At 32.4% G+C, this 21465-nt stretch overlaps 1 protein-coding gene across 1 annotated transcript in view; it reads left to right on the top strand.

Moving 5' to 3' along the window:
• The window catches only part of LOC100378131 (putative E3 ubiquitin-protein ligase HECTD2), a 42440-nt gene extending 22379 nt beyond the window's left edge, over nucleotides 1-20061 (top strand). The window contains exons 7-18 of the mRNA XM_002738124.4: nucleotides 586-734; nucleotides 2035-2158; nucleotides 2433-2529; nucleotides 6528-6635; nucleotides 7820-7952; nucleotides 8226-8314; nucleotides 8866-9027; nucleotides 9730-9804; nucleotides 10398-10485; nucleotides 11704-11926; nucleotides 13053-13196; nucleotides 14905-20061. Of these exons, the coding sequence (XP_002738170.1) occupies nucleotides 586-734; nucleotides 2035-2158; nucleotides 2433-2529; nucleotides 6528-6635; nucleotides 7820-7952; nucleotides 8226-8314; nucleotides 8866-9027; nucleotides 9730-9804; nucleotides 10398-10485; nucleotides 11704-11926; nucleotides 13053-13196; nucleotides 14905-15025 (1513 nt within the window). The 3' untranslated portion in view covers nucleotides 15026-20061. The remainder of the gene's footprint in view (nucleotides 1-585; nucleotides 735-2034; nucleotides 2159-2432; nucleotides 2530-6527; nucleotides 6636-7819; nucleotides 7953-8225; nucleotides 8315-8865; nucleotides 9028-9729; nucleotides 9805-10397; nucleotides 10486-11703; nucleotides 11927-13052; nucleotides 13197-14904) is intronic.
• Nucleotides 20062-21465: the final 1404 nt, after the last annotated feature.

The raw sequence follows: 21465 nt of genomic DNA, 5'->3' as shown, positions 1-21465 counted from the left end.
TTTACGCAAAGGTCACTGTTTTCTGTGATGCTGTTAATCCTCCGTAACCATAGCTATATACGTATACTCAAGACTTTATATGATGACAATATTAATATTAAAAATTCACCAAAATCAAGCACTTTTACCGTTTCGGAACTGGATCTGGTTGTGAGAAATTTTATTCAAATTTGGTACATTCTTCGATTGTTATAGGACCTTGATGCATGTCATTTTGTCTGTCAGTTCAGATTCAAAATTGCCAGCTGGTCACCATGTTAGTGAATATGCAGTTTTGGACTATATCTCTGACCGTTCACATTTAAACTTCACTCATACATCGGACATTTTTTAAACTTGAGAACACACAAGGACTATGTAATGCAATTACATGTACTTGTTTCAAAACAAACTTTGTGGATAAAATGAGTTTGGGTATTAGCATACTAAGTATTAGTTCTCATTCAATCCTCTCCATGTCTGCCAACACTTGAAGAGATCTCCATCTGGCTCTGTCTGCAACTACTCTGGGAGCTGAGGTTTTCTGTCTTCTGCATGGTAGCATATTGGTACTTTAATAATAGTGAAATTCTTATTTTTTTGCAGACTATCACCAGAGAATTTTAAAGCTCTCGTCCAGAGATTGTTGCAGTTTATCTCAGTGAGGTTGTTCCCACCGCACCCCGCTGAATTACCACCTATGAATAAATGTACGTGGTGGATACCATCTGCAACTAAAGTGTTAGCACTGCCATGTAAGTTCATTCATTGAATTTTGCAGTGCGAATGCATTGTATATTGCGAAATTTGATCTTTATATTATTAGCATCTCATTTGCATCTCATTTGCATCTCATTCGCATCTCATTCGCATCTCATTTTATGTGTACGTCATAAATATTACATTTCATCACCTGTATTAGACGGCTTGTAAATCTGTTTTGATGTAAGCTGCTAAAACGTTACAGTTATTAACATTCGTTACCAAAGTGTTGGCATACTAACAATAGAATCAAATGTCATAAATTAGGATGTTGAACAAAATTTGGAGTAGGTCATAATCAGATGAGGAATGTGTGCCATTAACTTACACTATTAACTTTATTAGTGTATTTGCTCTGCTAGCAATGCATGTACTTTATATAGGTATATGTAAATGACAGACGTAGGTGTATGGTTAAAATAAGTCACATTTTAATAAGCCATTTATATTATTACTAATTTTTAATTTATGTCAAATGCGCTGTTAATCAAGCTAATGGGATATTAATTTTTTTTATTCTTTCTTCAAAAGATACCATAATTAAAACTAAAGCTTATTAATAACATTTTATTCTGTCATTAATGTCCTTAAAACAGCTGTGGATGAAGACAGTTATGGTTATGGTTCAAATTAATTACAGTATTCATTAAAATAACCTATACATTGACTCCCCTGGATTTGGAAAAAAAGGGGAAATTCTCCCATCATACTAAAAAAGTGGGGATTTTGTTTTTCAAAATGTGGGGGGGGGGGCTCCCCTCCCTCATTCTGAATACAAGGGTGAATATTTTAATTATAACTCAGTAACAATTTCTTCTGCCAGTAATTGTTTTACTGTATTCGTTTTTATTGTATGCTAATTTCTGTGATTTTCAAATCACTTATATCAAATATTTATGGCACTAACCAGCTAACCTAATTTTCACCCAACACCCCCACCCCCACACACACACAGTAGTTTGTTTGTTTCATTGTGTATTTAAAAGATGTATGTGCGTTTTCTTTGTCAGCCATATTGAAAAATTAATATTCGCAAGAGTGTCCGGTAATTCACAAAAGAATAAATTGTTAAATACTCATGAGTTCCTTTTTAGTTTACAGCTCAGACCAGTAAGTCTTTTAACAATAATTTAATTCTAGATTGGAAATACTGTGTATTTGTAGTTTTCTTAAAATTAATAACTAGGAAAAACAATTGTAGGAAAATCATGCACACATTCACCAAGAATTAGTGGGGGAATCCTTAAAAAAAGTGATAAGTGTGTAATTATCAGTTATTTCTTTCCATTCTAGATGCTGCCAATACATTGTCTACTCCGCCCATTATCCCATATACAGATTTCTACAATTCTACCCTGGATAATATGGACCTGATGTCAGAGTACTATGCATGGCAAAAACCATCATCCAGTCAAATGTAAGTATAACTTTGCTGCTTGAAACTTGTATGTGGGCATATACCGTAGTTAGTGTGAAAATGAATTCACTCAATTACTTGCATCGTTGGTATATGTGCCGATTTAGCACACAATAAAGTGGACAGTGGAGTACATAATTATGTAATCTCAGTTTAAAGTATTTTAATCAAGGTATTAAACTGACGTAACAGTTGGATATGTGTGATATGTATGTGCACTAATGATAACTGATCTTTAACTTGGAGAGTATTTGATGTTTGTTTCTTATTACAGGTTTACTTTCTGTCAATATCCATACATTCTGAGCTTAGCAGCAAAGAGGACAATAATGCAGAAAGATTCAGAACAGCAAATGATAATAATGGCTAGGGTGAGTTTTTTTAGTATTATAATAATCATCATAATAATAATAATTGTTTATTGCATCTTTAGAAATATGCATTTCTTTCAGTATATAGCAATAGAAATATTAATCAATACAGAAAAATAAAATAAATATTATGTTGTAGTATTAATACCCTTCTTTCTTCTCACCACCCTTCTTCCCTTCTTCCCTTATCACCTCCTTCCTTCCTTCATCACTACCCTTCATCACCACTTACTTTTCTTCATCGCCACCCTCATTTCCTCATCAACACCCTTCCTCCCTCATCACTTCCCTCATCACTTCTCTCATCACTTCTCTCATCACTTCTCTCATCACTTCTCTCATCACTTCTCTCATCACTTCTCTCATCACTTCCCTCATCACTTCCCTCATCACTTCTCTCATCACTTCTCTCATCACTACCCTTCTTTCTTCATCTCTATCCATCTTTCCTCATTACCACCCTCCTTTCCTAATTGCCACCCTCCTTTCCTAATTGCCACCCTCCTTTCTCCATTAACACCCTCCTTTCCCCATCACCACCCTTCTTTCCCCATCACACCCTTCATGGCTTCTTTCTCTCTCACCTTCATTTTCTAAATCCTGATAATAAAAGTACATGTATAAAGGCATGGCAGCATCAATTAAATATTCTGGTTTTTTTTTCATTAAAGCATTATGAAATAAATAATAATAATAATTGTGTGCAGATGCTTTTAAATGATTTATTTCAAATCAACAATCAGGCCTTATGTCTTCTTTGTGACACAAATATTTTAGCTTAATTCATAGTGAATGTTTTATGAATACAACCCAATCCACTTATAAGTAGCAATTTATATAAGCTTTCTATCTCGTTATTGATTAATTCATTTTATAAAAGAGTTTAGTTATAACAAGTATCTTGCAAATATAGGTGAAAGAAGGGATCAAGGGAGATGGTGGGCTTAAATCATTTTGGTGCAATGTTTTGCAAATTTCGACATACTTTTCCATAATTTAATAAACTTTATTTTTAATTGGCTATAGGTCTTGATAATTTTCACAATATATGGAAAAAAATTATACAGATTTATTTTTTAAAAGTTGACAAAAAGTTTACTTTGGCAATCAAAGGGTTAAGATACTATGGAGCATTAAGTAATTGTTTTGACATTCTTTGAGAGCACTTTCTTTTATTAGCTCCGCTGTTGACTTTGTCGAGTGGAGCTTATCATATGAGTGATTGTTCGTCGGCGTCCGTATCAATGTTTTACTTTTTCGACTTCTTCTTGAAAACTGCAAGCCTGAATGCTTTGATACTTGGTGTGTATGTACCTGGGGTAGACCTCTCTCAGATTTGTTCATTTCGTGATGATATCTTTAATTCTCTAATTTTGGTGAATATTTTTGTAATTTTTGGTAAAAAGTGATATTTCCAACTTCTTGTTAAAAACCGCAAGTCCAATTGCTTTGATATTACATATATAGATACTACATGTGGACCTCTCTCAGATTTGTTCATTTTGTAATGATATCTTCAATTCTCTAATTTTGGTGAATATTTTTGTAATTTTTGGTAAAAAGTGATATTTTTGACTTCTTGTTAAAAACCGCATGTCCAATTGCTTTGATATTACATATATAGGTACTACATGTGGACCTCTCTCAGATTTGTTCATTTCGTGATGATATCTTCAATTATCTTCTAATTTTGATGAATATTTGTCATTTTTGGTAAAAAGTGATATTTTTGAATTCTTGTTAAAAACAGCAAGTCCGATTGCTATACATACTATACATATTGTTCGTTTTCTAATGATATCTTCAGTTCTTTAATTGAAATGTGCCTTGCTAACAGCGGAGCTATCTCAGCCGAGAGGCTGCTTGTTTATGAACATGTGTTTGACCCTCTGTGCGTGGGTTTGGCATCAGACTCCTTTATGAAGCTTCATTGGAAAACAATTATAGGAGAATTAATCGGCAATAAGTAGCCATGGCAACCAATTCTGTCAATGTACAGAGTTTTTTTGTCTCTACTAGTATTTACCATACATGTTCCATAGCACAATAGCGCTAACAATTTATGGCGTAACTTCCAATGGGAAATAATTTCATGAACAGTTGCATTGCTTGATATGTTTCCTGAATTTTATTTTTTATTAAAAGTTCAGTCTCCCGTATCTTTGTGCTTAAATGTGAAGGTCGCTGTGAATCACAAAAGTTGGCAGTCTGCATTTTTTTATTTCCATTAGTGCGTGACATATTTTCTCTATTAGTAGCAATTACGTTTACATAAATGACAAAGGTGGTAAGCATACAATAAGAGAAATTTTATATTTTGGTTCTATTAAAATAGAAGAGCAAATAGGTCATTTATTTTGCCACTAAAATATCCAGCTTGTTGAGAGGTCAGTTATCAACCTGATTAAACTGCTGGCGACTTAGATGAGCGGAGCTTATCATATGAGTGATTGTTCGTTGTTCGTGTCAAATTTTTACTTTTTCGACTTCTTCTTGAAAACTACAAGCCTGAATGCTTTGATACTTGGTGTATATGTACCTTGAGTAGACCTCTCTTAGGTTTGTTCATTTCATGTTGATATCTTCAATTCACTAATTTTGGTGAATATTTTTGTCATTTTTTGTAAAAAGTGATATTTTCGACTTCTTGTTAAAAACTGCAAGTCTGATTGCTTTGATATTTTATATATAGGTACTACATGTGGACCTCTCTCAGATTTGTTCATTTCATGATGATATCTTCAATTTTCTAATTTTGGTGAATATTTTTGTCATTTTTTGTAAAAAGTGATATTTTCGTCTTCTTGTTAAAAACAGCAAGTCTGATTGCTTTGATATTATATATATACATGTAGGTACTACATGTGGACCTCTCTCAGATTTGTTCATTTCATGATGATATCTTCAATTCTCTAATTTTGGTGAATATTTTTGTCATTTTTTGTAAAAAGTGATATTTTCGTCTTCTTGTTAAAAACAGCAAGTCTGATTGCTTTGATATTATATATATAGGTACTACATGTGGACCTCTTTCAGATTTGTTCATTTCATGATGATATCTTCAATTCTCTAATTTTGGTGAATATTTTTGTCATTTTTTGTAAAAAGTGATATTTTCGTCTTCTTATTAAAAACAGCAAGTCTGATTGCTTTGATATTATATATATAGGTACTACATGTGGACCTCTCTCAGATTTGTTCATTTCATGATGATATCTTCAATTCTCTAATTTTGGTGAATATTTTTGTCATTTTTTGTAAAAAGTGATATTTTCGTCTTCTTGTTAAAAACAGCAAGTCTGATTGCTTTGATATTATATATATAGGTACTACATGTGGACCTCTCTCAGATTTGTTCATTTCATGATGATATCTTCAATTCTCTAATTTTGGTGAATATTTTTGTCATTTTTTGTAAAAAGTGATATTTTCGTCTTCTTGTTAAAAACAGCAAGTCTGATTGCTTTGATATTATATATATAGGTACTACATGTGAACCTCTATATATTTGACTTTTTAATTTTGGTGAATATTTTTGTAATTTTTGGTAAAAAGTGATATTTTCGACTTCTTGTTAAAAACATAAGTCCCATTGTTTTGATACTATACATATTGTTCATTTTCTAATGATGTCTTCAGTTCTTTAATTGAAATGTCCATCGCTCACAGTGGAGCTATCCTAGCCAACAGGCTGCTTGTTTTTATTATTTTTTTTATCTCATATATTTGGTGTTATCTTAGCTATTGCTCCATTCATTCATGATTATAAAAACTTAAAAAAATCTCTTGCAAAAAAATAATTAAATACACATTTAAAAAAAAATATATAAAATACAATAAGCCCAAAATCTTGTTTATATTCAGATAGGCATTACTAAGAAAATGGACTCTTTTTATGTTGCTATACTTGCTTGGGTAATTTCAAAGAAAGCAAGTAGGCATATTGTATGAACAGTAATGTGCTGAATAATAATAATGTTCACATTATTGATTTGCAGCGGAGCCTTGTTGCTAAGGTGCAGCAACGACAGATTCCTGATATGGGCATGTTGTTTTTGAACCTTAAGGTCAGAAGGTCACATTTAGTGCATGACTCTCTTCATGAAGTAAGTTGAAGTATAATATACTATTATCATTATTCAATTTTATTTGCCCACAAATTTACTGTAACTGTACATGACTGGCAATACTAGTATTAGTTTTCCAATACACACTCCTAATTTCAATACTGCCCTCAAGAGTTCAATTTTACTTTACCTTTTGTTTTATGCTACTCCACACTGCTATGATTCACAGTTGTCATGTTTAGTGTGAAGTATCCCTAGCTGATATGGTATGGGAATTGTTGTAATATTCAGGTACATGTTGTTGTGTTATGCTTATTTTTAACAGGACATTGAGAACGACAAATTTTAAATGAAAGTCCACAGACACTTTAGATATTGTGCTTTATTAACATAAGTAAATTGTAAGCCTGGTTTTATAAAATTATTATTTCTCTGTTTTTTAGTCTGTTCACATGAAGTCCGAAAACGGGGGCTATTAATTTGGGTTGTTCTGTCCGTCCGTCCGTCCGTACGCCCGGAGCTATATCTCGAACACCCATTGACAGATTCCATTCAAACTTCACATGAAGACAATACATAATGTCCTACATACTTTATGATCAGAGAAAAAAATGGCCGACTGGCGGCCATTTTGGATGTAAAATTTGCTATTTCTGATACCTAAACGTGTCCGCAGCAGTTTCTCGGAGATGACTGGGCCGATTTGGATCAAAGTTGATATGGTGATTATACATATAGGGTTATAGGTGCACGTCATATTTTTTTCATGATTGGAACAAATATGGCCGACTAGTGGCCATTTTGTTTTTCATGGTACCCATGCTACTTTCTCTTGAATGCAATGAACGTTTTTCTATAAATTTTGTACAAAGACAGTATACCAATAGATACATCAACATGAACATTATTTTTGTAATTTGATTCAGTATGACTGCCCAATGTCCAATTCTTGTGTAAAAGCACTAAATCATAATTTTGTACAAATCCATCTCCTATTAATGGTTTCAATCTAATCTTAATGACTTCATCAGCATCAAATTGATATGTCAGATCACAAAATTTTGGATGGGGATTTTGTTATTAACAATGACTTGTTAGCTCTCAGAGTTGGTAACGTGATTAAAAGATCATGACTTGTTCGTAAAGCTGGTTGATATGATTGATGTCATGGGCTAGTATTATCCATGAATCAACAAATTTGTTGATCTATTTATTTTTCACAGATTGCTGCTCAGAAAGTTGATTTAAAAAAGAAATTGCGAGTGACCTTCGCAGGTGAACCTGGTCTGGATATGGGCGGGCTCACCAAAGAGTGGTTCCTTCTGCTTTTACGAAAGATTTTCAGACAAGAATATGGTGAGATAAAAAAAATCTTAAATGATGACTGACCCCCCCCCCTCCTTCCACATTTGATTTAACTAAACAGTAATATCTTTCACATGCTTGGTTTCATATTTTCATATTTCAAAATATAATATACTAAAACAAAAAATATGTTTGATGGATGTTGGCTGCATTCTAAACACTGATGACTACTTTTCAAGTCACATGACATATCTGACCAATCAAAAATTGATTGACTGTATTATTAACCAATCAGAAGTTGACATTTATGTTTTTACTTTTCAGGTATGTTCTCCTATGATCATAAATCACATTGTTTTTGGTTTAACCATGCATGTACTGATTCTATGCAAGAATTCAATCTTGTGGGAGTGGTATCCTTTTATTTATTGTATTTATTACTGGAATTCAATGTAATTTGTTTAGAAAACTGAGAAATTAAAATAATTACTCGTGTTGAAGGTTTATAATGTTTTAATGTTAAATTTAATGTTTCAATCTATCTTTTGATTTGCTATGTCCAGATTAATTCTGATGATTCTTGCATTAGGAGGTTTGGTTTGGGTTTATCTAGGTTTTTCATTGAGGCAGAACAAAAAAATGATTTGCAGTTATGGGTGATACCTGAATATGTGTTTTCTTTTACTGAATCTACCAATACCGGTAGTTCTGCCCAGACATGAATGACCTCTGAACCCTGGATGTGATTGTTCATTTGTTAGAAATAGAATAAAACTTCCGGTAGAAGTTAGGAAATGCAGTTTTAGGTGCTGGGTTTTGCCAGGAAATGTTCAGCTTAACGAATTACCACAACATATGCATATAGAATAGAATAGAAAATTCAGGCTATGTGTTAAAGACTTAAATCAGTGAAAGTAGAAATTCCACATCAATTGTGTTTTGCTTCTTAACTGTAAATTTATAGTTAATGGGACTAGCGGTGTATAACAGCATTATATTAGATATACACTTCCCGCTAGCTACTTATAAAAAGTTATTAAGTCCAGCAGTTGTACCGTACAACAATCCTAGGTCATCTGTTGGAAGGGCTACATTCACTCTAGATGACTTAGCTGCATTACATCCGGTAAGTCAATTAACAAAGATTTCTTTTTTCAAGGTTTCAACTTAACCAAAATAAAACCCAAAAGATCTGTAGCCAAAATTAACAAGAATTTTAGACATATATATAAACAAAGTTGCACCAAAATTTAACATGAAAAATTATGGCAGTCAAAGAATTAATATATGATGTAGATTACTATTTAAGATATTTTCATTGGAAGATAGAATCAGTAGAATTTATGATCTTGACACTGATTGGTTAGGAAACAAAAGTTGCTGATAGATTGAAATAAATGACTTGTGATTGGCTGGAGCAAATACCATTATAGTGATCTGAAAATGGTAGCTTGCTCAGCGCAATTAGAAAACTAGGTTTTTGATAATTACAGAAACCCCCACCTCATGTCGATCTAACCTTGAATTGCAAATAAAATGTAACACCAAACTGTGCGAAATTAATGAAAATGCTACATACTGCAAAACATGTTAAAATACATACATGTAGCTACATGCTATTTTTGTGAATTTGACTTTATAATCTATGAATTAACAGAATCTTAATAAAGGCTAACAATCTTATTATGTAAATAAATTTTATTTAGAATTAGCAACATCTTGAAAAATATTATTAGCAAAATTATGGATTAATTAGTGTTAGTAGACATAACATGCTAGCTAGAAAAACTTGTTTTACAATATTTTATTTGTACATTTGTGTTTACAGGATTTAGCACATGGTTTGAAGGAATTATTGGAGTATGAAGGCGATGTGGAGGAAGATTTATGTCTCACATTTCAGGTGAACAGTAGTTTTCTAATAACAATAAACATTCCAGAAATTGATATTAATTTATTAGCATGAATCATTGCTATGATGAAGAAATAGTGAATCTACAATGATGCAGTTAATTCTAATTACTGGAAAGTGATAATGATAGAGCTAAAACAATTGCCTCATTATGATGTGAGAAAGACAACAACTGTATTATAACCAAATAAGCATTTATTGTCCTTGTCAGGAGCCTGTTGTCAGATGCCAAGAATAACTTAAAAATAATTTTTCAATATTTTGTTATTTTAATAAACATCTCACAATTTATATATGTATAATCTCAAATCAGCTAATAAAGATGAATTCCCATTTAATACATACTGAGGTATTTTTAAAATGGTGTAGTGTTTTTGTAAATGAGCACCTTCTGTTAAACCTAATCTTGTTGAAAATGTACTAACTTGATTAAAATTACAATGGAAAACAAATAGTATAAACATTATAAATAATGTTGTCCCATGATTCCCTTGTGCAAGCCCAGGGATTGACAGCTTCCCCTTTTAAATAACATATACCACTTGGGGAATAATACTTCTGTATGTGCATGTATTTGTCAACAGATTAATATGCAAGCCTATGGTACTGTTGTAACACGTCCTCTGAAGGCAAACGGAGAAAACATCCCTGTTACTAATGAAAACAGACAAGGTAATGTCTACTAGTATATGTGTCTGTTTCAACTTTGTGTGGTACAGTAGTTAGCGTGTTCACTTTGCAATTAAGGATGTTTGTATTTGATTCTCTCAGCCAGCTGCTAACTAAAATCTAGCATTTCTGCTATTCTTGACCTGAATCTCTGTCATACATAGATAGCTTGAACATAATAGTTTTTCAGATTTGATTCAAAATGGCAGACTGAGATCCATTTGGTTTTATATATACATCATGTATCACATACAAGGATAGCCATCATTCAAACTTGGTACATACATTGAACATAATGGGATCTAGATTCATTCTTTTTTAATTCCCTTTCGGACACAGTTTACAAAAAGATTTTGTTCAAACTTGGTACTTACATTGAACATAATGGGATCTAGATGCACATTCTTTTTTAATCCCCTTTCGGACACAGTTTACAAAAAGATTTTGTTCAAACTTGGTACATACATTGAACATAATGGGATCCAGATGCACATTCTTTTTTGGTCTCCTTTCGGACACAGTTTACAAAAAGATTTTGTTCAAACTTGGTACTTACATTGAACATAATGGGATCTAGATGCACATTCTTTTTTAATCCCCTTTTGGACACAGTTTACAAAAAGATTTTGTTCAAACTTGGTACATACATTGAACATAATGGGATCCAGATGCACATTCTTTTTTGGTCTCCTTTCGGACACAGTTTACAAAAAGATTTTGTTCAAACTTGGTACATACCTTGATGCGCATCATTTTGTTTTTCAGATCGGATTTAAAATCGACAACCAGTGGCCATTTTGTTTTAATTAATGCTGTTTCAGAGTAATACATGTATCTCCCAATATGGACAAGTATTTGTTCAATGATAAGATACAAGATGACTGAATGTCAACCATTTTAATGTTAAAAAATCACAATAATCAAGCATTTGCTTTTGGAAACATGCTGCTAACATGTTTATGTTTCAACTATATTACCATAAACAAAACTATACATCTTAAATTTGATAACTAACAGATTGGATTCAGAATGGTTGTCTGATGGACATTTTGTATTGCAGAGCCATATCTCTGACATGTCTTGACTGCTTGCAGTCAAACTTTACACCTACATTATACATTGTGTCATTCAAATTCTGATTCAAAATTCCTGACTCATCTTGATTTTGTTTACTGTTAAACAACAAGGATAGTGACAATTTGTATTTCATTTTATTTTCAGAATATGTTAATTTGTATGTAAATTACATTTTGACTGACTCAGTGTACCACCAGTTTGCTGCATTCTATTATGGGTTTCACAGTGTCTGTGCGTCTAATGCACTTCTCATGTTGAAACCTGAAGAAGTAGAAATATTGGTTTGTGGCAATCCAAATCTCAATCTAGAGGAACTTGAAAAAGTTGCCACCTATGAAGGTTACAAACGACATGATGCCATGATCAGGTTTGTTTTTATTGGTACTATGTACCATAAAATCTGTATTAGAAGCCGCATCCCTAATAGAAGTCGCATCCAATCTTTTTGTACAATTGAGAACCAAAAATTCATCATTTTTCATATGTGTAGATGCTCTAATATAAGCCGCATTCCCTCTGTTGCTTTGTACCATTTTAATAGAAGCCGCGGCTTCTAATACAGATTTTACAGTAGTTACAATATGGTTTATACAATGCGTAAATACATACAAATAAAATACATAAGTCATTTACAGGAATTCATACACCTGCTACATGATAAATACAGAGCTCTAATACCGCTTCAAAACACGATTTCCGACCTTGCCAAGATCATGCGGTATGCATGAAATCAAACGAGAAAACAACACAAACAAAGGTCATAGAGTCGTGGTACGTCAAAAAATGCATGGGATTTGGAAGTAGTTTTTGGGGTATTTGGCGCTTAATAGTGTGCTGTACACATTTGATGGTGGAAAATTTTGATGAAGTAAGAGTATCTCAAATGTGTGTGTGTTTCACTCAGTATTGTGACAGTGAACCATTAAAAAAAGAAATTAAAAATCAAAACATTTGATTTTGTTGGCAGAGGTTTGATCTGCACATTGCACAAGATTGCACAGTAAATAGAAAATCAACTACTTATTGTGAGAAGCAGTATTTGGAGGAGATGCCACTGAAAGTATTACAAAATGTATCCTCGGGGGCGGAGCTACGTCACAAGACGTTCCACGTTGCTACGACGCGCACCACTGTACATGCATTTCTATGGGCTCTTTGCGCGCTGCTGTGGAACGCCGGTAGAGTCGGTGAAAATTCGAGAAAACAACACAAACTCAACTTTGAAGTAATCCCGAACGGCCAAATTTATATATGTTACACACGTAGGGCTAATCTTGTTGCACTGTTCAGAGGAGTCTCAACAATCATCCCAAAGTACCGTTTTCTGCGAGTTTTGGGCCTTTGTTTTCACCGCCGCGGGTTGCCAGGCGGTGAAAATGCCCGGATGTCCGCCCCCGAGGATACCCTGAAACCATACATATAAAAACAAGAGATACTGTTGTCATGTCACTAGAGGGCGATATTCATAATATAGAACTGGTTTTCGTTCATAGATATTTCTGGGAGACTGTAAAGTCGTTTCCGCTGCATATGCAAAAGAAATTGCTGTTATTTACCACTGGCAGTGATAGGATACCGATCGGAGGAATGTCTGAGATGTCTTTTAAGATAATGAGAGTAGATACATCACCAGATATGTGAGTATTTTATATGAATTCTTGTTCATGAATACATTGTCTCAGATTATCGCAACACGCTTCATGTCTTTCATAAGAGACAATTAGTGATTTTACGCCATGTTAATAATTAAGTATCATGAGGATGTTTGACTTGACAAATAAAAATTAGAAATATTTTTAAAACTTATTCTGGAAACTTTGTTCAAATTAATATATTGTGTTACGTAAATCATTCCCAATAGTACCGATAGTTATTTTACCATAAATCGTAACAAATGTTATCAGTCGAATGCTGGACCAAATATCAGGCACTCTGGATTGGTGACCAATTTGTAGCTTTGAATCAATACATGTACTCATCTGGCATAGTCTTTTCACCATCAGTCCCCTCTTTTCATCACCAGTTCCCTCTTTTCACCACAGGTCCCCTTTTTTCACCACCAGTCCCCTCTTTTCATCACAAATTCACAATATAGTCTGCACTTTCTTTCATAAGATTGGGACAAAATAGCCAATTTTATTAGTCCCTGTCAGACGTAGTCCGAAATGAGGACTTATGTTTTGGGTTCCGTCCTTCCGTCCTTCCGTTTCTGCGTCTGTAGTCTTTTCTCAGAGACGCCTAGACAGATTTTCTTGAAAGCTGGTACAAAGACAAGTCATAATGGCAGACATGTGCACATCAATTTATTTTTTATATTCATATTTGGTTGACCTTTGACTGACCAGTGGCCATTTTTGACCCCAAAACACCAAAAATCAACATTTGAACATGCCATCAACTGTTTCTCGAACATGCCTTGATCGATTTCATTCAAACTTGGCATTGACATCAGTCATAGTGGATTACTGATGCATGTCATTTTTTTCGTGATTCGGCCATTTAATTTTTTACGAGCGTTCGGCTCATTTTACAGAGATGGTTATACAGATTTGGGTTAAATTTTGTACAAAGGCAAGATATGATGGGTTAAATGTTGTTTTCAATTATTTTTCGTTTTCATCGAAATTTAGCCGAATGGCGGCCATTTACGTCAAAAACGAATAAAATTCAAACATGTCATCAACCGTTTCTTGGACATGCCTTCATCAATTTCATTCAAACTTTATACCTGTTTCATGCACATTTGTGGCTAATATGCTAAATACTAATATTTAAACATAATTTGACTATGCTTTTCATTATTTGACAAAGTCACTAAACACATGACGAAGACAATGACATTGACAATGACTTGTTTAGTAAAAACTGAAAATTGACCTAAATTTCATCTGTTGGCTCCAAGATTAAGATTCATTCAGAAATATTGAAGAATATAAGAAAAAAGTGAAGATAAATTTGGGTGAGAATTTCTGGTGGTGAAAAAGTTAAAGCATATTACAATTGTCATACAAATCAGTTGTCATGTAAAGTTTGACGTGACATGTACATTATGTGTAAAATATATTTGAATGGGTGCTGCATGATGCATTTGAATCTCACATACTGTAAAATACTTTATTTTTGCTTGGAATAAATTTTTGCTGAAGGAATGCTTCAGTGAAAATAAAATCCAGCTAATATACCTTAACACCCAAAAAGTCTTCTTCAGCGAAAAATAATTCCAGCTAAAATAAGTATTTTACAGTAATCAATTCCATCCCATAATTTACACTCCTCCAATACAAAAATACAATCATCTGTTTCTAGATTATGCTAAAGTCGTTATGAACATCTTTCTTTCAACAGGTTACCGATGGCGCACACATGTTTCAACCAGTTATGCCTACCACCTTATAGGACGAGAAAACAACTCAAGCAGAAATTGATAATAGCGATCTCCAACGCTGAAGGATTTGGATTGGAATAATGTAGTGAGGATGATAATAATCATTTAATTTTTTAATTATGTTTTGTAAATTAATTGTGCATAAGTTAGGAATGTTGATTTTATATTGCTTAAATCAAGAGTATATAAGCCTGCCTGTTTGAAACAAGTTTCTGTGGTTCTAATTCATACATATTTGTATTCACTATTTCTCGGATGAACTGCTTAGTCCAAAGATGGAATAGATGCATGTCAGTTTGTTCCCCAATATGATCAAAGATGGCTGATTGGCAACTATTTTTTTTAATGTTCGGTTCAATATATGTATTGCCAGTTTGTGAATAGATACCTCATTGATAGTAAATATTGATAGTCTGTTTTGCATGAATGGGGGGACTACTGGTATGTTTACTCAATTATGCAGAGAACACACTATTAATAGAATATTGATTATTCTTACTCAATAATGGGAAAAAAAATTTTTTTTAATAGAATATTGATTTTTTTGCAATAATGCGAAAAACTCTCTGTTAATATAATTGATTGGCGTATAATGATTGGACATTTTAATCCACTGCTTACTTTGCATTTTAATTATAATACTGTTCCTCCTTTACATTCCATATAATTTTTTACTGGTATATTTCCTTTATTTAGAAGTGTAATATAAATTGTACACCAAAATGAACTGAAAACTGCCATGTAGATACTGTAAAACCTTCTGATATCAGTATGAGTAGAATTAAATAAGTAAAATATTCTATTGAATGTTTACTTTCAATTTAGGAAAAGCAGTACTTTATTATTACTCCGTCCATTATCACTTTGTGCGTTTTCTCATGTTGGCCCCATTAACCTTTTCACCACCAGTTCACAAAATAAAAGATTTGAACAAAAATAGCCAAATTTATTGAGCAAAATCTTAAAATTGATGCAAATTTTGACTTGTGGTTTCTAACAAGTCAAAAATATTGCTTTTTACCAAAAATGACAAAAATATTCATCAAAATTAAAGAATTAAAGATATCATCACGAAACGAATAAATCTGAGAGAGGTCCACATGTAGTACCTATATATGTAATATCAAAGCAATTGGATTTGTGGTTTTTAACAAGAAGTCTAAAATATCAGTTTTTACCAAAAATGACAAAAATATTCACCATAAATAGCGAATCTGAGATTTTGACATAAAATGAACAAATCTGAGAAAGAACTATCCAAGATACTTGCATATCAAATTTGAAAACATTTTGAATTGCGGTTGAGTTGAAATTGTAAAGTTGACGATGATAGATGACGACGACAGACAATCAGTAATATGAACAGCTCCGCTGTGTCGACAGCGGAGCTAAAAATATGAAAAAAATGTGCAAGAAAATTTGATGAAGACTGGTGTTGAAAAGATTAACAGCTATGTAAGACCTGGGGCCAAAGAATGCACAAACCACTAATATGCAATTATACATATAATGCTTTATAAAGTATACTTGAAATGTATGGTCTCTAATGTATATCTATATTATCAACATGATAATTATTTGCATGTGTTTTGTGAGGTCTTTGCAGTAAAGTATTTTTTTTAATTTTTATATGACTTGGCATGTACTGTATTTTCCAATAGAACATGTATAACTTATTTTAGTCATAGACAATTATATACTTATAATAGAGCAAAGGTATGTGTTACATCCATATACTGTAAAATACATTATTTAAGCTGGAATTGAACGACATTTTCGGTGTTTTGTTCGGAATTTATTTTCACTGATTTTTGACAAGTTGAATTTAAAATATATTCGCTGGATTTTATTTTCACTGAATCATTACTTCAGTGAAAATTAATTTCAAGCGAAAAATAAAGTATTCTACAGTAGTGGATCTGTTATTACAAGAGAATTTTTTGTCTTGATGCTTATACACTTCATTCTGTAATTGTTTTCTGGCTTCACTAATGAGTTTGTATTGTCTTGATTGTTTTTTCAATATTGTAGATAATTGATAGTCTTGGTATCATCGAAGTAGGCAGCATGATTACTTTGTAGGTGATAACAATTTTAGTAAACTCCTGACATTTACACTGTCAGTGTGATAACATCAAATTCAGAAACAAGAATCCTCTCGGAATCAAGTTTTGTATGATGCATGGTCACAATACTTAGAACCGTGCACAATGCAGACATTTTCATCGATCTGCTTAGTTTGAATTACTTACAAATAATGTGTGTAAAATTCAATGTATGATATGATGATCAACTTGAAACACTGTGAAATTGTCAGTAACACTATCAAAACTGCCAGTCAAAGTCAAATTGCATATGCTGTGGACTTTGAAACACCAGCTGCATTTCAAATCTCAGTGACAGCAATTGAAATTGTGCATTTTGCCAACACACCAAGTCTACAATGTTGCAAAACTATAATAAAAAGTCAACCAATGTTTATAAATTCACTAGTAGAGTAAAAAAAATAGTTACAGAAGTGTATGAACATTTGAGACAACATTTTCGTTCGATGTAACAACTGTACAATATAATATACAAAGTATTCTTGTATATCGTTTTGCAGCCTATGATACTGGTAAAGATACAAATTTAACCATCTTACTATTGCATGATAATTTCATGCTGTCTTGTACATAGAATTCACAGAAGGGCATTTCCAATACATTAGGTACCTATCGATGCAAGATTTTGCTGATTAATATGTTGCATAATATGTAAAATTTGCATTGAGAATTTAATAGTTTAATAAGAAATATTGATCTCAAAACAAGTAAAGCTCCATACCTCACTGTGAATTCCTTAATTGCAATACTAGACAAATGAAGACCATATTTAAGTTTAGTGGTCTTGTACCTTGAGCTAATTACTTAAAATAGGTTTGCAATGAAATCATTGTTGGTGTGCCTTATGACTTATTCCATCCACACATTTCACGTCTTTTGAAAGAGCTAGTTGTTTAGCCTATTTAATCAGTTTCATTCAATTCAGAATTAAGTAATTATTCAGTTAGTGTTTTTTCAGAAGATTTATGATGTTTTAGTTGCTACATAGCCTAGAATCTAGTTGTTTTTTGATGTCTACATTGCAGACCCTCTGCAATACATTTAGCATTTATACACAGTAATTGTAATCATGGTCAGATATTAATCAAACTTTAATTGTAAATGCCGTCATCGTAAGCATTGTTAATCTTTTGAAGAGTGGGTATGATTATGGGGTAATCCCTAGCTGCATGCTTCATTTAAACTTGTCAACTGGATTTTTACTTCCAATAGTTCATATTTCACCTGCCTGTAATCATAGACCTTAAAAATACAATATATTTTTTAAGGTCTATGTCGTAATATACAATGTTTGAATATGTTTTCATTGGCTCGTAAGCTAAACTGGACAATGAATAGAATGTTTTACCACAGGACCATGGTTTTACTTAATATACTAGTTTGACCTTTCATATGTGATGCTTGAATAGACTACTGATGATGCTCAGAGGTCTGTCTTGCAAACCTCAAGACTATGCATAGATTCTAGACGATGGTAGTATTATTAGACCATATTTTACACCAGTATACTGTACACCGATTAATTTCTGCTGCTCGGAAATCATGATTTAACGATTTTAAGGTATTGGTGAAAAAATTTTGTGAAAGTCACTGACATTCCGTTAGTATCGGATAAATTACTCCATTTATGTTCATTGAGCATTTTGTTGCTTTTTAATGATCTTATTACGTGTGATTTGACACAAGATAAAACGTCCTCAACAAAATTTGTTAAACTGCATGACACAGTCCTTTTTAATAAAATTTTAATCACTGTTTATCTGTATATAGCCGACTGTATTGTCAAATTACCGGTATACTTTGAAGTTGTCTAATACTTGAGCTTTTTGCTCAAACAAGACTAGTATTTTTATTGTACCATTAATATTTCCATAATGGAAAACATGTGGTCAAACTAGTACTATGAACCCTATTATGTAAATAGAACTTAACGTAACGTGTATTATCAAATACTTCTTTCCATAAATTTTCTGTGCAATAATGATTTGAAAGTAGTTGAATTATAAGATTTAATAAATCAAATTTTAATTACCCAACGGTATATGCAAGCAATCACTTGACAATTTTGAATGTAGTTTCTAAGTGTTTAATAATTTATTGTGTGCATGACAGTATTATTGTTCATGACCTTATTTTATAGGAATAAAAAAAAAATGTGAAATTTTGCATTAAATCAGCGAAGGGCAAGTAGAATGTAAACTCTGCGAACCTTAGAAAAGTTGGCACTAGTTTGTAATCAAATCTTGCACAAATAAAATGTACGATTGGAGCAAGAGTTATGATTGACATGTGTAACGACATAAATTTTCAATTAGCTTTTCAAGCCAGTTGAGACTAGCGATTAGCTGCCATCTTAAAATCAGTGTTCATGGGAAATCAACATATCATTATCAACATTTACACATAGCACAGACTAATAAATAAAAAAAATTGAGAACGATTACACATTTTTACCAAAATTGAAATAAAACATTAATGAAAGTGTAAACTTCTGACAGATTGTCGGTACTGCAATTTTTCTGTTCATTGATCCCATGACCAAATAATTATTTTGGGAGGTGGCTAAATTGTAAGACTCAAAGGTGTTAATTTGTTTTATTTCTTGCCATTAAAAAGAAACATTAAAATGGATTGATCACATTTGATCATGTTGTAGTTTTCTGGCTGGTGGTTGAATTGCTAATGAAAAATTACTGTTTTAGCAAAAAGCAGGTAGTCCAACCATAGACCTCATTTTAAGGTCTATTGTCCAACTAAGGGAGGGAGGGATTACAGGTAAATAGCAATTTATCAACTAGGTTGCTGTAGCATTGGTAATTATTGAACCATCAATTGCAATGAGAATGTAATATATATCAAGGACTGGGACACGATAAGGATACAATGTGTGTGTGTATATATATATATCTCTTTAACATTTTCATTTGGTTGTACATGTACATAAATGTTATTTATTTACAAGAGTGTTGATAAATGTGTGTGAACAGATGTGTAAATAAATTTACAAATACATCACAGTGTCTGTCTGGTTTTTAATTCTTTTGTAATAGCTTCCAATGGCAGGTAATTGCGTTACAAATATTTCTACTTTAATACACATAGATAATGGAATTAATTTGACCAAATTGGATAAATAAAACAAAATCAAAGAAAGCTTAGAAAGAACTGTGAGCTGAGAGATTTGAATAGCTTGTGTGAGAAAAATATTCATCAAAATTAGAGAATTGAAGATATCATGAAATGAAGCATTCAGGCTTGTAGTTTCCAAGAAGAAGTCGAAAAAGTAAAACATTGACATGGACGACGGACAATCACTCATATGATAAACTCCGCTCGACAAAGTCGACAGCGGAGCTAAAAAGTCATGCACAGAGGAAAGTACATAACAAATCATATACAGTCAAACTTGTGTGATCAATCAAGGCAATTTATAAAAAAAAAAACCTTATAGACAGGGTGCTAATATGTTTTGCTTTGGAAATGTAAAAGTGTTCATTATAGGAGTGATTATATAGAGGTGATCACTAACACAGATTTGACTGTACTGAAAACTGACATAATGAGAAACAATTCATTTTTGTAAAATGGAGACATGACTTTTACTACATCACTGTACACAGCCGGTAAAATTAGTCCTCTATGTCCTAAGTTTGTTGACAATTCAAATAATGTATCAAAAATTGACAGCATACATTGGAAACAGTAGTTATGTACCAGTAGTTGTAGCATTTTTTTTGTGTTATTTCATCACAAATACGCTAAAATTCAAAACCAGGAATTGCGTAATTTACAAGGCAAAAAAAGTGTCATTAAGTACATTGTATTAAAGAATTTACTCGTGTCGCAACAAAGGCATTTCTTTATCTTTACAAGTGTTTATAAATTTCAATGGCAGTTGAATCAAACCAGCCAATCAACAAGCAGTGTGCAACGGCAACATTTTGAAAAAGTTCAAACGTTATTCAATCGTTGCAGTTTGAATTGTGAAATGTATAAATATTCATAACGATAAAAGGAACACCTTTGTTGTGCCAGGAGTACTGCTGAACTAGGTTTCATTCAGTATTTAATAATTCAATCACAAAATTAGTAAAATTATGAATGTAAAAAACACATAAAAAATATCTTCCTATTTATTAAAAAATGTATTTAAGTGGCAGTAATTATGTACAAGCTATTACATTGCAGCATTCTTGAAATATCGTATTCTATTATATCTGACATTTTGTACAATTTATGAAATGCCATATTTGCTTTATTAAACGCACATTTTCAATGGAAGTGCATATAAATAAAAAATAGCATGTTTTGGATATGGAGAAATTATAACTTATTTTTCCAATCAAAACATCTGTACTGGTAATGCAGCATATAAAGCACATACGCTTTCAATATAGCAAATACAGTAGTCAGTAG

This window comes from Saccoglossus kowalevskii, chromosome 10 (assembly GCF_978046115.1).
Source record: "Saccoglossus kowalevskii chromosome 10, keSacKowa6.1, whole genome shotgun sequence".
NCBI classification, from domain to species: Eukaryota; Metazoa; Hemichordata; class Enteropneusta; family Harrimaniidae; genus Saccoglossus; species Saccoglossus kowalevskii.
The sequence above is the reverse complement of the archived record's forward strand: the minus strand, read 5'-3'. Positions and strand labels throughout refer to the sequence as shown.